Source organism: Triticum dicoccoides, chromosome 5B (assembly GCF_002162155.2).
Source record: "Triticum dicoccoides isolate Atlit2015 ecotype Zavitan chromosome 5B, WEW_v2.0, whole genome shotgun sequence".
Taxonomy (NCBI): domain Eukaryota; kingdom Viridiplantae; phylum Streptophyta; class Magnoliopsida; order Poales; family Poaceae; genus Triticum; species Triticum dicoccoides.
Genome location: NC_041389.1, coordinates 492,568,037 through 492,583,816, shown reverse-complemented (window position 1 = coordinate 492,583,816; position 15,780 = coordinate 492,568,037). Strand labels below are relative to the sequence as shown.

The window sequence follows — 15,780 nt, the reverse complement described above, 5'->3', positions numbered from 1 at the left end:
CGATCAAATGATTCAAAGTCAAGTGATTCCAAAAGTCCATTAGTATGGACTTTCTTCATGTGCTTTACACCAATATGACCTAAGCGATAGTGCCACAAGTATATGGTACTATCATCATTCACTTTGCATCCTTTGGCATCAATATTATGAACATGTGTATCACTACGATCGAGATTCAACAAGAATAAACCATTCACATTGGGTGCATGACCATAGAAGATATTATGCATGTAAGTAGAACAACCTCTATTCTCTAACTTAAGTGAATAATCGTCTTGTAATAAACAAGATATGGAATATAATATGCATGCTTAATGCGGGCACCAAATAATAATTATTTAGGTATAAAACTAATCCCAAAGGTAGACATAGAGGGAGTGTACCGATGGCGATCACATCAACCTTGGAGACATTTCCAACACGCATCGTTACCTCGTCCTTAGCTAGTCTCCATTTATTCCACGGGTCTTATTTCTAGTTACAAATGTTAGCAACTGAACTAGTGTCAAATACCCAGGAGCTACTACGAGCACTAGTAAGGTACACATCAATAACATGTATATCAAATATACCTTTGTTGACGTTGCCAGCCTTCTTATCTGCCAAGTACTTAGGGCAGTTTTGCTTCCAGCGACCATTCCCCTTGCAGTAGAAGCACTCAGTCTTAGGTTTGTGTCCAACCTTGGGTTTCTTCACGGGAGTGGCAACTAGCTTGCCATTCCTCTTGAAGTTCCCTTTCTTTCCCTTTCCCTTCTTGATATTGGTGGTCTTGTTGACCATCAACACTTGATGCTCTTACTTGATTTCTACCTCCGCGGCCTTAAGCATCGCGAAAATCTCAGGGTCATCTTCTCCATCCTTGCATATTATAGTTCATCACAAAGCCCTTATAGCTTGGTTGAAGTGACTGGAGAACCCTGTCAATTGCTACTTCATCCAAAAGATTAACTACCAACTAATTCAAGAGGTTGAAGTACCTAGACATTTTGAGTACGTGCTCAGTAATAGAGCTATTCTCCTCCATCTTATGGCTAAAGAACTTGTCAGAGGTGTCATACCTCCCCACACGAGAGTGAGCCTGAAATACCAATTTTAGCTGTTGAAACATCTCATATGCCCCGTGGTGCTCAAAAAGCTGTTGGAGCACCGATTCTACACTGTAAAGCATGCCCAATTAACTATCATGTAGTCATCATTTCTTGCCTGCCACACGTTCATAGCATCTAGATTGGAGGGAACGGGTGGCACACCTGGCGGTGCATCAGGGACAATGATACATGTTTGTCACAGTAGGTCACATTTTCTGTCATGCATGTACATCTGTGGCGATTTTATGACAGAATCAAGATAGTCATGTCTGTGTTGTCATAGAAGTGTTCCATGACAATACTCAAATTATCATCACGGAAATGTCCACTTCGATGACGATAAATGGCGCATCATGGAAGTGTTTTAATCAAGGGTAACCAACACATGGCATCCACCGCAACCGGTCGTTGTTAAGCTATCGAGTTCGGTTTTGGATCTGATAACCCGTTAACAGCCACGACCGATGGCGATTTTCCACATGTAAAATTCTCATTGGCCTAAGGAACCACGTGTCAGCTTCGTGTTGGGACAGATCCCATCCATCCAATGGACGAGACGTGCCTATATACATCGACACATGGCACGGCCCAACAAAGGCCCATATAGGTTAAAGAGGCCAACCCATTTGACTTGGTCAAAACCTAGCAGGCCAGCCCATGGAAAGCCTGTTAATGGCATGTTCGCATGTAGCCCATTTACAGCCCGGTAACTCATGGCCCGTTATGGCCTTTCCGAATTCGGCATGGCGGTGTCATGTGGGGCGCCCAATATAACTCATGCATGACGTCTTTCGGCCCATATGAGACCCTTTGTAACTATGGGCCCTACTTTAACGCCCGTGGTGATTTCGGCCCATAATGAACAATAAATCACTTTATATCCATTAACAGCTCATGATTCAGTTGGGCAGTTTCCAACCCGTGTTATCGTTCGGCCTTCTAAGGACCCATATATTCTTCGGCTCATTTCCATCCCTTGATTACTTACGGTCCATTACTGGCCTATTCCGCTAGTGGGACAAATTCAGCCTGTGGTTATAGTCGGCCCGTTTCTGGCTCGTTAACCCATTGGGTCGTTTTCATCCCGTCATGTATTCCAGACCATTAACAACCCGTTATACATGTCGATAGAATTAAGCCTATGATATATACCGGTATGTTAACGGACCATTATGGTTGGGCCCATAAATGGGCGATTCCGATTTTAGCCCATTTACGACCCACATGTGGTCTGCTATTGGTCCACGAATAGTAGGACCCATGTGTGGCCCATGGATCCTACGGCCCGTAGGAGGCCAATGGTCACTACAACAGGTAGCAGGCCCATGGTTACAATGGTGCATATGTGGCCCATGGTTATTGTAGCCACTGGCAAACCGCGGAAAAAGGAGTGACTACAAGCCAACAAATAAACAAGACAATAAGAAAATAAATAAGAAAGCAACTTACGCTAGGCTATTATGGTTATTACACATATTACATCCACTGGGCATCAAAGTTCGCCACCAGTGCAAATATAGGGAACAACAAAGTAGCATATTGCATACACTGGGCGTCTAAATTGGCCACCAGCGCAAATAAACACGGGGGCAAAACAAGTCCAGAATCGAAACAACTTCAGAAGAGCTTAAGAAATGTTATCCTAGGTATCCACCATGCTGGCAATAAGCTTAGCAAGCTTATTAGTTTTCCCTTGTTTGGCGCTAAAATCCTCCAACTCTTGATGTTCCACCAGAAAGTATGCATCTAAATTCTGCAGAGACTTCCTCAATCCTTCGTCTTCTTGTCGCAACACGGTTGATTGATGTCTTTCAGCTTGTAGTTGAGACTCAAGAAACCGAACTGATTCAGATAGCGAGTTCGAAGAGTTTGTGCCAGCTTTAGTGGCCAGTAGCTCGAACACTACATCAAAGACAGGACTTTGGATTGTCTCGCTGTCTTCAACATAGTTTTCCTTGTCTATTTTATAATCTTTGTTGGAGACCAACAAGGTTGTAGACACTATCCTGAATCTTATCTGCATTACTTTCTTTATCATTACTTAATTGGGTACTTTTCTCCAATATTCTGTCAGCATTCTAAAGGAAGAAACAAGTTGACACATAACAGATTTAGCATGTAGTATATGAAACTCATTTTCGTGAACCACTTCAGCAGTAAGGTGGACATGATTAAACTAACAAGTCTTCTATTGTGAAGTAGTACATAATAAAAGTATCAAACAAACATATATCTATATGCTATCTATATGCTATGGTCACTGCATTGTCTTGCCAAATCAAATCATATCAGTTCAAGACAAAGCAACATTGAAAGAATATAAGTGTGGGAAACTACACATCACCACAAGATTTTAGATTGGTACCATGGGTATACATGTACATCTAACAACACTATTGGGTTAGTCCAAAAAAAAGAAATAAAATAGCATATAAAGCATCCAAGATTGATAATATAATAGCATGGAACAATAAAAAATTATAGATACGATGGAGCAGGGATCGATTGGCTGCAGTACATAGTGGGATCGATCGCTCGTGTTCAGTAGTAGCTAGTTAGTGCGATCGCTCAGGTTCAATAAGTGAACACCTCGCTCGGGTTCAGTTCACAAATGCCTCGTACACACACGCATACGAGAGTGAAAGTGCTAGTTATCGACTAGATGGGGTGATCGACTAGAGGGGGTGAATAGGCAATTTTTATGAAAACCATCAAAACAAACAATGTATTCGAAGATGAACAAGAGAAACAGAGACTAAGCAAAATACAACCAAAGTGAAACTACACTAGCCATGCACGAATACAAGTGATGAACAAAGACTAGTAACAGCTAGGTAGAGCAGATCAGGTTAGAAAGATAGTGTGAAGACAAATATGCAATCAGAGGGAATGTCTTCACACAATGTCTTCGAACAGAATAGGCAAACAAAGACTTCGCAAAACTAAACAGTAAGTAAAGGAGTGAAAAACCAGTTGCTCGACGAAGACAAGGATTTGATAGACCAGTTGGTGACAACTGTACGTCTGGTTAGGGAGTCTGAGATTGAACTCAGAAGACCACGTCTTCACCTTATTCCCCTTGACTTGGGAACAGAGGGGGTAATATATTGATGACGGGCAAATTCTCAAGGATAGAAGGATGCGGTTGCAGCAAATAGAGAGCTAAAAATAAACAAAAATACAAGACTTACAGAACAAATACAAAATGGAAAAAAAAGTGACTGAAATTTTACAACCAAATTGCTATGCGGACGACGGTACACACATGACATGCAACCAACACTTATATCAAACGGTGGAGCAGTGTTGTTGTGTGCATCAGATGGTGCGATCTTCAACATTGTTCAGAAATCGTCTATGTACTTTCGTTTGTATAGCAGGGTTCATTTTACAAACTGTATGGCTATACATAACATATAAGGAAAAAGGAAAACTAAAATTAAATTTTTGCACGAATCTCCATGCAATATCTCACGAATATAGCATCGATTGAGACATAACCAAGTCTCGGTCGACTGAGATTTAGCAACACTATTTCAAGAAAATATAAGGCGTTTCAAAAACCAGGGCCCTGAAATATGATACACAGAAGTTTCAAAAACTAGGGCCCTGAAATAGGATTAAGATGGACGCTAGCGGTGTGTATGCTAGTAGAAAATGTTGGCCTCTTGTCCAAATTAGCTCTTGTTCTCATCCCATCCCTCATTCAAACCCGTCAAGAAGATCTGAGTCCATGTTTGAACCCCATCCATCTATGACAGCTGCAGATGAATGTGTATAGTAATCCCTTCACTCTGAACCGCTGATCCATCCAAAATATCCAATCAACGGCTAGGCTTGCCTTTTTACTCTGGTGAAAGATAAGTAAATATACAGCAGTATTGATAACCAGATTCCTGAATTGCTCTGACCAACCCATTCTTGCTGCTGCGTGTTATCACACTGTTCTGGTCTTCACACTGGATTAATTGACCTGGGATTGCTAGAGAAACCCGTAAATCAATGCTAGAGATATAGAAAAAAACTAGAGATGTAGGGGAAAAAACAATGCCAGATGTCAAACCTGTAAGCTCTTAGATGGTGAAAATCTTGCACAGGAGTCAGCACAAGCTGCTGCAACAATGTTATGTCCCCGTCACCTAAGATATGATCGCCGTCACAGCACGAAAAAAGGGGGAAGGGAGAACGCAAAAGAGATAAGCGATTGGAGAGAATAACGGTCACTTTTTGTTACTCGAGAACATAAAGTACATCACTCTGATTCCTCCACTATTAGGCCCACTTGTCATTGTCGTTCTACATAACAGAGTGCAATCCATACCGACCCAGTCTCTGGACTCTGGACCCACCAATCAGCAAGCCGCCACCCCTTTGCCAACTATGGGACTGACTTACTCTGTTTTCCTGTTCTTGGCCCATTTTGCTACTGCAGCCTGCCATGCCGGTACTGTAGCTCGTCATGACGAACAGTATATATGCTGCAAGCTGTATCAGCAATTTGTAGATGCAGGATTGCCAAATGATAAGACTGCACTCCACTAGAATAGATTCAGCTCTGACCTGGATTAGATGAACTTTAGCGCTGTTTCTAGCTGGTCCTCAAACAGTTCAGAGGGACCATAGGGACCATAGGCAGCGCCGCAGCGGAGAGGCCTGGCATGCATGGCGAGAGTTCATCCACGAAAGTCAGGTGTAGGTAGTTTGCGGTGCGGGGAAATTCCTTGGTGCCTTTCCCTTGTGATTGTCATGCGAGAACTTTCAGCAATTTAAAGTTGATCTTCTGCCTTTCTGCTAGCAAGGTCCTGGTGGAGATGCCCATCTGATGTGCAACACTGTACCTTTATTCCAACAAGATTGTGATATGTTAGAGCATATTCCGTTAAAAAAAGCTAGTTGTGATCTCACCGTACATTAGCATGTCTCCAAGAAATTTTGTATCAGTACACGTGCAGACTAGTTATCCAAATGTCAACAACGGGTTCGTACCACGGGCAGAGCTTCCTTGATGCCAAAGGTATCCGTGGCCCCCCTCTTTGGTCGACAAATTTCTTCAGAAATTCTAATTTATACCACTTAACTAACAGAGATACTAGGTTAAGGGTCCTGCTCTTAGCCGGTTTCCCTAAATGTTTTTTCCTCAAGCTCTTGGTACTACATACAGTTATGTTTTCTGCAAAACTGATGGTACCCTTATACATCATGCTTTCTTTAAGGTCCTTCTTTGTATGAAGGGATTGGGTAGAAATTTTCGAGATATAACTTGTCTTCTGCAAAGCTCTTTGTATACTAATAGGCCTAATGTTGTCTTGCACGTATGTTGACATGTATGCTAACTAGAAAAGGTGAAAGAAAAGCTTTGGCACAGTACGGAGCACTTATTCCGAAGTTTATGCGGAATTAAAGGGTACAAAATGTAGCAGCCAGTTGTCCTCACCTTTTATTCCCAGCTGAAAATATAAAATCTGCGTGGATTCTTCATCATGCTGCGGATTACCTGATATGGATGTTTATGTGGAGAGACGAGGCAGCTGGATGTAGTATTCTTGCAGGTACAGCTTGAATGCAAGCTCCAGGTGATAGCGCCTATCTCCAAATGCCCATTTGTATCATCAAGGGTGAAATTTCTGCTCGCAGCCAGAATTTAAATGATATGGAGAATCTGGAATATGGCTGATTCTGACAATATCAAAGACATTGATTCTGCAACTTGAACCAGGAGATGCTCATCCAGTACCTGTTTCTTCCAGCTTGTCATGTGCAGCTGTATTTTGTGCAATGTGCACAAGGAAAGAGGTAACCAAACATGAATACATGCGTAGATGATATCAAAATGAAAAAAGATGAATATATATTTCATTTTGCACATTAGAAGAATTAGACATCCTCACATAGTCAAGCCGGCTACCTCGTGATATCCAGGTATAGAAAGACTAAGCTTGCCTAATCTGGTTATACGATGTCATAGTCAAAAGGAAGTCTGAGTTTGCTGAAAGTAATCACAATAAGACACCCTGCTATTCTCAAGTAAACAAGAACAGTCGCATCCTGTTAATTCATTACCACGATTTAAGGTCTTCAGCATTATCTTTGTGAAGCCTCTCTGACTGTTTGTATGGTCCATGTGAAGCCTCAGTAGGTGACAACTCTGTAAGATAGGACCTGTGAATACTTTTCCACTCAAGGGTGAAGGGCGAAGTACTAGATACTACCATTGCTGTCAAGAACAATGAAAATTGCTCATGACCTGTTTCTACCTCCCCGGGTTTCATACTCTTGCATTCTGATGTTGATCGAAATATTCTTTCTAAAGCTGAGTGCTCACCACTCAAAGAAGTATCGTTGAACATGAAATGACTCATTGCAAACCTTTGTCCTAGCCCAGGCAAGGCGTCATGCAGGGGAGGCTAATTCTTGGAGCTTTAAGCATGCCTCCAGATCTTTGGGGAATATATGCAGGAACAACTTACCATACAGGCCATTCACTAAGACCATGGCCAGCCACAGCTACAACTAGGCCATCTGGAGATTGATAGGTGCTCAACATTTCCATGCAACAAAGAAGAACTATAAGGAAAATAATAATATTTTATGAAAAGTTAGATTCCATTTGCTCATAGTGCACAATGGAATGTTGTGAACATAAAGTTGGATGCCTCACTCCTATAAATTTACGACGAACTACTCTGTTCTTCCACACAGAAATTTTTCAGCCAGCCCTTCCACCATATTGAGCATTTCTCACCGCCTAGTCGACCAAAGTGTCAGTAAAATCCTCTTGTGTAGCCTTCCTACGATAATAAAACCGAGTTATGTCACGGGGCAGGGACCCTTTGGCACTGAGCCAGGTAATTGGTGATGTGTTGGATCCTTTCGTAAAGTCAGCTGCCATGAGGATTAATTATGGTGAGAAGGAGATTACAAATGGCACTGGGGTACGATCATCTGCTGTGCTCAATGCACCACAGGTGGAGATTGAAGGTCGTGACCGGACGAAGCTCTACACACTTGTAAGTACACAATATATGTAGCTCTACATACTTGTAAGTAACACAATACCTTGTAGGAAAATGATATGTGTAGTTTGCAGGTTTATTGTGTTAGATAATATGAAAAATGACCTTTGATCCAAACAAAACGTTAAAAAGAAGATGACTCTCGTGTGAGGGATGGTGTCTAGAATAATCAGATAAGGTAATCATAGAAGAGTGACGCATACGCTGATCTATACAAGCTCCTTACCCAAAGCAACCTTCATTTAGAAACCCTTATGCACAAGTCTGAATGATGTTTCACTAAAGAAGGATACCTAACTTCCACAGATATATGTTCCATGGGTGATTTTTTATAACAGAAATACGAGAGATATAGGCCACAAAGAATATTATAGTGAGAACAAGAACATCACACAATAACCATTGCAAATGATCAAGTATAGTACATGCTACTTTAGAATATATGTCTGCACCCTATGTTAGTATCTTGTTTGTACAGTGCTATACAAGAATATTGGGCAGGATAAGCCCAAATCTGTCTGCTTTGCTTAAAGTTGGAGTTTGAAGCTCTCTCATGTTAAAGTTGGCATACATGCATGTTGCTATGAACATCCTCTACATAACTGAATAGACAAAACTACCCAGAAAATTAATCAGAATATCCCCTATCCCACCTGAACCCGCTAGCTATATAAAAGAAGATACCTGACCACACTGCTTCCCACTATTGCATTCTTCTTTTTGCTCTGTAGAGTTGTGCTCTGGCTCCTCTATAAGGTATGCAACTGTCTCTTTTGTCTTTATCTCAATGCTAAGATAGAAATATCCCATCTTATAAGGTTATGGTGGATCCTGACGCGCCAAGTCCAAGCAAACCGGAATACAGGGAATATTTGCATTGGTGAGCATGTTATATTTATTACACAGTACTGCATAGTTTCTTCCTTAACCTCAATGATGCCAAATTTCTTAAGAAACCTATGACTGCTTTTTGCAACATTGTTTTTATGTTTATAGTTCAAGAACCCCTTACCTAGATAACCTGCAGGATTGGAATGCAGCCCTCTCGAAAAAGGAGGGGGGTGTTTCTTTTCCATCCATCAACAGCTGAGGAACTCTTGTTCTGTATGCTATTGGGTAAGAAAGTACAGTATTGCGGTAACCTAATTCTTTTCTAGCACCATAACTCCCTTAACCTAAGTCTCTTTGTTTAGATTGCCATTTTTATCAACATTCATTAGTTTTCCTGTAGATACTGTTTGGTAGCACGGAAATTAAATAACCAAATATTGCAGCATAAATCTTAATAGTTTCTACAGTCTCCAAGATGTTTTACCACCTTCTCATGGACTAGGTACCCTGAAAATTTGATTATTAATTACTTCAAAACACAAAGTAGTGAAAAGATGGCCCTTAATAAGGTTCCGGGAGAGTTATCGAGAGCATGCGCATGAAGATTGAGTGGGAAAGCTTTTTACATGGTGAACCTACTTGATGATGTGAATAGGCTGCATTCAAGATAAATAAGATAGTGGAGATGAATCTCATAGGTATATAGGATATGGTGAGCTGGGACAAACACATTAATTGAAGAAGGCATTAAATATGACATCAACATGAAAAGCATCAGGATATGCATGGATGCAATCTCAATAGTACTTTTAGAGGAAACAGAAGCAAAAAAAGGCTGACAGAGACTATTCAACAGAAACAAGTGGTAGAGCTAAGCAGCTAATGCTTAAAGTTAACACGTATTGCTCAGACGACATTTATCCATGTTAAAACTGAAAACTCATTCTGTTCATGTATATTTTATGAATGCCAAAAGTTTCTGCTAGGAATATCTAGAAGCAAACCACAGATAGCAGAAAAATTGAAGGAACTTGCTGATTATAAAATAATATAGAACAGTGGTCATTGTTAGATTACATATAAGTGCTGTGTATACCAATTGTATAAGGGGTTCCCAGCATATTTCCCTCATCTGTACCTCCATATGTACAACCCTTTGGCCTTCCAGTAATAAAAGTCGCCATTACTGTAACAGTCACATTTCCTGCTGGATAAACTTACGGGTAACTGATTTTGTACCAAACACTGACATTTCCATACGTTCCTCTGACTCAACATGCTGCCTATTTGTGACACCAAGTTTTTTGTTTGGCTGATTGGTCAATGCTTTGTTAGCTACTTGCTATTAAGAAAGTATCACCAATCTAAAAATACCATATAACTAATAAATTAATCGGATTCATGTTTCTTCAACTTAAAACTCCTTAAAAAAACTTTCAATTTAATCGTACATTGTTTTTTCCTTAATTTGACATGATTTAGGCATAGGATTATGTAGCTTATATTACACCACGTATGAACAGTCCTGTTGCTGATCAAAGATCTAAAGGTGTTGTCTTGTTCATTATTTTGTACAGGTTGGTGACAGACATCCCAGAGGCAACAGATGCACGTTTTGGTGGGTAACGCCTTACATAATCTCCAATAGTCGAACAATCATACATGACATATGCAGACGGTTGAACAATTTATCATATAACACAATCGGCAAACTACTCAGATTATTTGGGTATCAATATCTTTCCTCAATTGCTCCACGCACAAAAATAATAATATTCATTGTTCTGTACTTTGAATTCCTTTGGCTCGAACAATCACATAAGCCCGCTACTTAATGAACTACTACCTCCGTTCTAAAATATATGATGTTTTGGTAGGCTAGCGGAGGTGGTATATGACAAATGACAACATAAATTCCAACAAAATAAAATTTGCAAGCTAAGATGTGCACAAGGGTTTTAGAGAATTATTGCAACTACTCAAAAAAAAGAACAAATCAAGTCAATGGTTAATTCAAGCCATCGTCAAACCAATCGCAAACAGGAGTACACTTTCAGTCACTGACACATGCATATTAGGTTTATTTAATAGGCTAATATAGCATATGCTGAGATTCTTTGTCTTTAATTAGGCATTTTCGTTCTATACCCTTATACTTAATCTTTTTGGATTTAAGGTGACACTGCAGCAACTGAGAATTTGAGACGAATAAACTCTATCTAGTTTCCAAGTAAAGTTTTATGATAACCCTACTGAAGGCTAAACTATACATAACCATCTCAAATACAGATACCTCATACATGTGAGTCAAATGCAAAGCACCTTAGAGAGAGGGGGTATGCCCCGCTCTAATATGTGACTGCACCTGTCTTTGATGCAGGTTAAGCAGTTGGACAGTATTTATCTGCCAACAGTGCCCCAGTTGAGTATCTGACACCATGTAACTTTCTGTGGGACCCACTTGATGACATTTGTCAATGTGGTGAGATCTCAATTGGACATCAAATTGATGGAAACTGTTACCTGCTTCACTGCTTGACAGTATACAATGTTTGACCTGTGGCCAGCATAAATACAAGATACACCTATATTCCAAATTTAGACATACTTCAGATTCTTCAAACATGGGAACTTCCATTTCCAAGTGAAGACAAAATACTAGAATGCCACTTAGAACACTAATCTGAAAAGACAGTGCTTTATAGCCTCCCTTAAGATGCTGCCTACTAGAGTTCACACATACGTATTAGCACAAGCAGACAAACCATAGTTATGGACTTATGGTTATCACAAAGCACTAGTGTCATGTTCCCACAGAAAAGATACTAGCAATGTGACTTGGCCAAATTACTACATTAGCAGTAAGAAAATGTATGGCAGACTTCTTTCGAGCCATATACCAGCCCATTCCATTTACCTGGCTTAGCCAATCTGTTAGGCTTGGGCTAGCAGATAGACATCTCTTCCATTCAATCAAGATTGCAAGCAGATTTCACATTTTAAACAGACTTTGGAATGCTTTTAGCAGACTAAACAGAAATTCCATAACATGCCACAGCGCATGAGTTTACTATTTTATTATTGCATTTAATGATAGGCAACCAAATGACCTATCTCCTTTTTCTATATGCTCGCTAATGGAAACGTTCCGCCTGTAGATAGTCTATCTTCAACTTCAATATTTCTATGCTTATGTCTGGATGCAATGGTGGATATGCAGCACATGATATTGGGCTGTAGAGACCAACTGCACATATAGCTTAAGGTATATAGTTTGAGAAGAAGGTCAACAAATAAGGCATCACAGGACATTATCTATATTTACTGAATTTACAGCGAGTATAAAAGGGGCAGGCTCAGCAGTAATGGCACTGAGCTACAGGGAATATCTATGTCAAACTGATGAGGAGCTTGTCGCCCAAAATAGTTAGAACAGTGGCAGTCGATATTGTGAAATGGTCAAATTTATTCTTCACCTTAAAAAATTGAATTGTGCAAAGCAAGTCTAATATAGAATACAAATGTTTCAGGCAATGAAATAGTTCCCTATGAAGCTCCACGGCCACCAGCCGGTATTCATCGGCTTGTTTTTGTGCTATTCAAACAGGGAGCACGGCAAACAGTTTATGCACCAGGATGGCGGCAAAATTTTAACATCAGAGACTTCTCAGCATTTTACAATCTTGGACCACCGGTTGCTGCATTATTCTTCAACTGCCAAAAGGAGAGTGGTGTTGGTGGCAGAAGGTACGCACCGACGAAAGTTCATGTTTTACTTAATGGATAGATATGATATAGGCAGTGACGGAGTTTCAGTGAAAAATCAGGGGCCAAAAAGAACATGAAGCTAAAATTTAATTGAGAATAAAAGCAAAAGAAGGCAAAAACTAGGTGAAAGTAGGTTAATTTGATAGAGTTTAAGAATCACAGAAATATATGTGCATAAATATATAATTCCTACATTATATAATTATTGAAGGAAAAAACTGGAGTAGCCCTGGCCCCAACATAGATCCGAACCTGAAGATAGGCAAAATGTCACATAGGAACCAGGGAGGGGTGGGGGTCTCTGGATCCATGAAAATAGAATTCTTGACAATGTACTCCAGTTGAGAAGTACTAGACTAGGACACATAGTTAGCTCATTAACATATAATCTAAAGCAACCATGGGGTTACTAAGGTGATCTGGGGAACAGTTTCTGGAGATTGCTGAAGTGCCAACATCAACACATATATTCAGAAAGGGGAAATTTTGGATCAGGCAAATATGCATTTTTTTCATAATATAGTGATTTCCAAAGATTTAATCAGGGTATGACCTCTTTATGTACGAAATAATATTAACATTTTCATCCCTTTAATGATGAACAATTTATTCTTACTAACTACCTTACAATACTTCGATTTCAAGAAAGAAGTGATATGGTAGAACAATACAAAGAAGGTTAGGGTGTTCTCCTCTCTTGATATACACACAAGAATGAGCCACGTAGAAATTCAAAAACAATGGCGACAAAAGAACACCATCCCTTTATCTTCAAAACACCATCCCTATTTAATATGGGGAAAAAGGCATGTTATTTCTAGGACAATAGCATTTCATTACCAGTTCTAAACAGATTCCTTTTTCTTGATTAATAGGTTCCAAGGACCAGGCTGAGGGATGGATGCAGGAGGGCTCTAGAACAAGGCAGTACCATTTTCAGAAACTATATAGTCCACCAAAGAAGGGCTGGCCTGGCACAGTGGTAGAGTCTCTCCACTTGTGGCCTGGAGGTCCTGGGTTCAAACCAGCCTCCTTGCAGAATTATTATGCAAGGGTAAGGCTGTCTAGAAATTCCCTTCCCCAGACCCCACCTTGTGTGGGAGCTTTCAGCACTGGGTACACCCTTTTTATATAGTTCACCGAAGCTTTTGAGTTTTGACAGCCCATATAGCACTAGTTAACAATCCAGTAGTCCAGCAATTGATTCGTATCATATGAAACAAAGTATCATCCGAGTTCTCATATATCACATCTCTAAATGTATTAATAAAAATTTGATATTATGTTTTATGATGTTTTTTTAACTTAGTTTATGATGTTTTTTTAACTTAGTTTATGATGTTCACATTAGCAATTGTGAGTGTAAGTGTGATCAGATGTCGTGGAGCTTAGTACAGGGTCAAAGTAAAGAGTGAGATTACTACATGTATCTCTCTTCTGTACATACAATACTTTGCAATCCCATTAAGACTGGTCCTCTCTGTCAACTGGACAGAGCTTGGCCACTGATGATCGGATCACTCGGTTGATAATGCAAGTGGTACTGCTTTTCTTTTACTTTCAGTGAGTGTGGATGTAAACCAGAGCATGACAACACTCATGTCTGGGACACAAACTAAACAGATCCCTGAGTCCATCCATGAAGAGGTCAAACTAAACTGCTTGAGCTCACTAAGACCACAAAGAACAAATCTGAACAACTTACCCCGGAGTGTCGTACTGATCTAGTAATGGGGGCGTGAACTATACATATAACCAGATGACATAGCGTGGTCCAAACCATGCATACTCGAATGGAAGAGCACCATTCGGCGCCCACTAACCAACAAGTTAGATTACTCCAGCCCCGCAGATGGTGTCTCATTTCAGCAACTGTGCCACATTGAGCGAAGATCTGTGACGTTAAAAACAACCCGACAATTGCGTCCATGAGATCTGAACGCGAGCTGACGAATTAAATATTTGATGGTGCGCAAGCCTGAACTCAAGCACGCGCCCATCTTCTGACACCGCAGCAATAATTCAGAACTACCAATACAAATCAATACACCAATCACGCCTAAATAACCAGGTAATCTCACGGAAGAAACATCGAAGAGGGAATCGGGGCGGAGGCATTACCGGCCACGCGGTCCGACGGCCCGACCGACCGAGACGAGCGCATTTCCTATTTTGAGCCGGTCGTCAGGCTCGCGGGGGAGGGGAGGGGAAAGGCGAGCCGCAAGAGCTGAGTGGGTGAGTGGAGAGACCACTCGCCTCGCTCCGTCTCGCGCTCTGGCGCCGCCTCCGCCGCGTCGGGGTTTGGGTGTGGACGAGGGGGAGACGGTGGAGAAACGACGACATGGACGCCGGCGGCGAGGACTGGGGCAGGAGTGCTCTTATTTTTTTGGCTAAGGGGCAGGAGTGCTGGGAGGTATGGGTCGGGCCTAGCCTCCAAAACTTAACAAGGCCGGGCCAGGGCAGGCCAAAATAACCCCATGCCTACTATATGCCGGGCTGGAGGCCCGACTGGAAATATTTGTCTCTTCAAACAATTTTGTTTGGAAGAAAGTACTATACTTCCTCAAAAAAAAATGGAAGAAAGTACTATATACTGTACTTGTCCCAAAAAAAGGAAGAAAATATCAGTTTTGAAAATTCAATAAAGCTAGCCGAATGGCATTCCCTCAAAAAAAAAAGGAAGAAAGTATATACATAGTTCTAAAAAAAAGGAAGAATAATCCAGGAAAAAGAAGAAGAAAGATACTTTACACATCATCCAAAAAAGCACAACTTTCACCCTCGGATATATCCGACCTGAGCGGCAATCTCTTGAGGTAAATTTGGTCTGATATATACTGTCAAATATACAATATCGGACCACGTGGGAGGCATGGTCAAAAATCATTAAATCATTCAAGAGAATATGCAACACCTTATTAATCACCCTCTTAGGCGGTTTTTGAGCTGGCATGGTATAGGTGTAGGTGCTTTTGATGTTTATTGGCATGTTGTTTGACCGAAGGCTAAGACTGGACGCATGCATACTCCTTCGACAGCTTTGGCTTTGACATGCTAGGCCAGAGAGCTTATGGGTATTG

The 15,780-nt window shown here is 40.7% G+C and overlaps 1 protein-coding gene and 1 long non-coding RNA gene across 6 annotated transcripts; one reads left to right on the top strand and one right to left on the bottom strand.

The window, feature by feature from the left end:
- Positions 1-4,444: 4,444 nt before the first annotated feature.
- LOC119311104 lies at positions 4,445-15,096 on the bottom strand. Of its 4 annotated transcripts, none has more exons than XR_005150880.1 (4): positions 14,822-15,096; positions 6,583-6,849; positions 5,152-5,926; positions 4,445-5,070 (listed from the first exon to the last, which is right to left on the bottom strand). It is a non-coding gene; the product is annotated as an uncharacterized LOC119311104 (long non-coding RNA). The 4 variants fall into 4 exon arrangements; XR_005150882.1 differs by having other exon boundaries at positions 5,152-6,712; positions 6,823-6,849; XR_005150879.1 differs by having other exon boundaries at positions 5,152-6,849.
- LOC119311103 (protein FLOWERING LOCUS T-like) lies at positions 6,760-13,988 on the top strand. Of its 2 annotated transcripts, XM_037586733.1 has the most exons (6): positions 6,760-7,846; positions 7,896-8,095; positions 8,920-8,981; positions 10,510-10,550; positions 12,463-12,679; positions 13,576-13,988. In XM_037586733.1, exons 1-6 carry the CDS (start codon positions 7,738-7,740, stop codon positions 13,592-13,594), a joined length of 648 nt encoding a protein of 215 aa, XP_037442630.1. In that variant the 5' UTR covers positions 6,760-7,737; the 3' UTR covers positions 13,595-13,988. The 2 variants fall into 2 exon arrangements, with proteins under 2 accessions (XP_037442630.1, XP_037442631.1); XM_037586734.1 differs by having other exon boundaries at positions 6,762-8,095.
- Positions 15,097-15,780: the final 684 nt, after the last annotated feature.

Excerpts from the sequence above, each read along its gene's own strand:
- LOC119311103 (XM_037586733.1), top strand. The coding sequence starts at position 7,738 with ATGCCTCACTCCTATAAATTTACGACGAACTACTCTGTTCTTCCACAC. Across the intron at positions 8,096-8,919 it reads GGACGAAGCTCTACACACTT|GTTATGGTGGATCCTGACGC; the intron begins GTAAGTACACAA and ends CCATCTTATAAG. Across the intron at positions 8,982-10,509 it reads TACAGGGAATATTTGCATTG|GTTGGTGACAGACATCCCAG; the intron begins GTGAGCATGTTA and ends TATTTTGTACAG.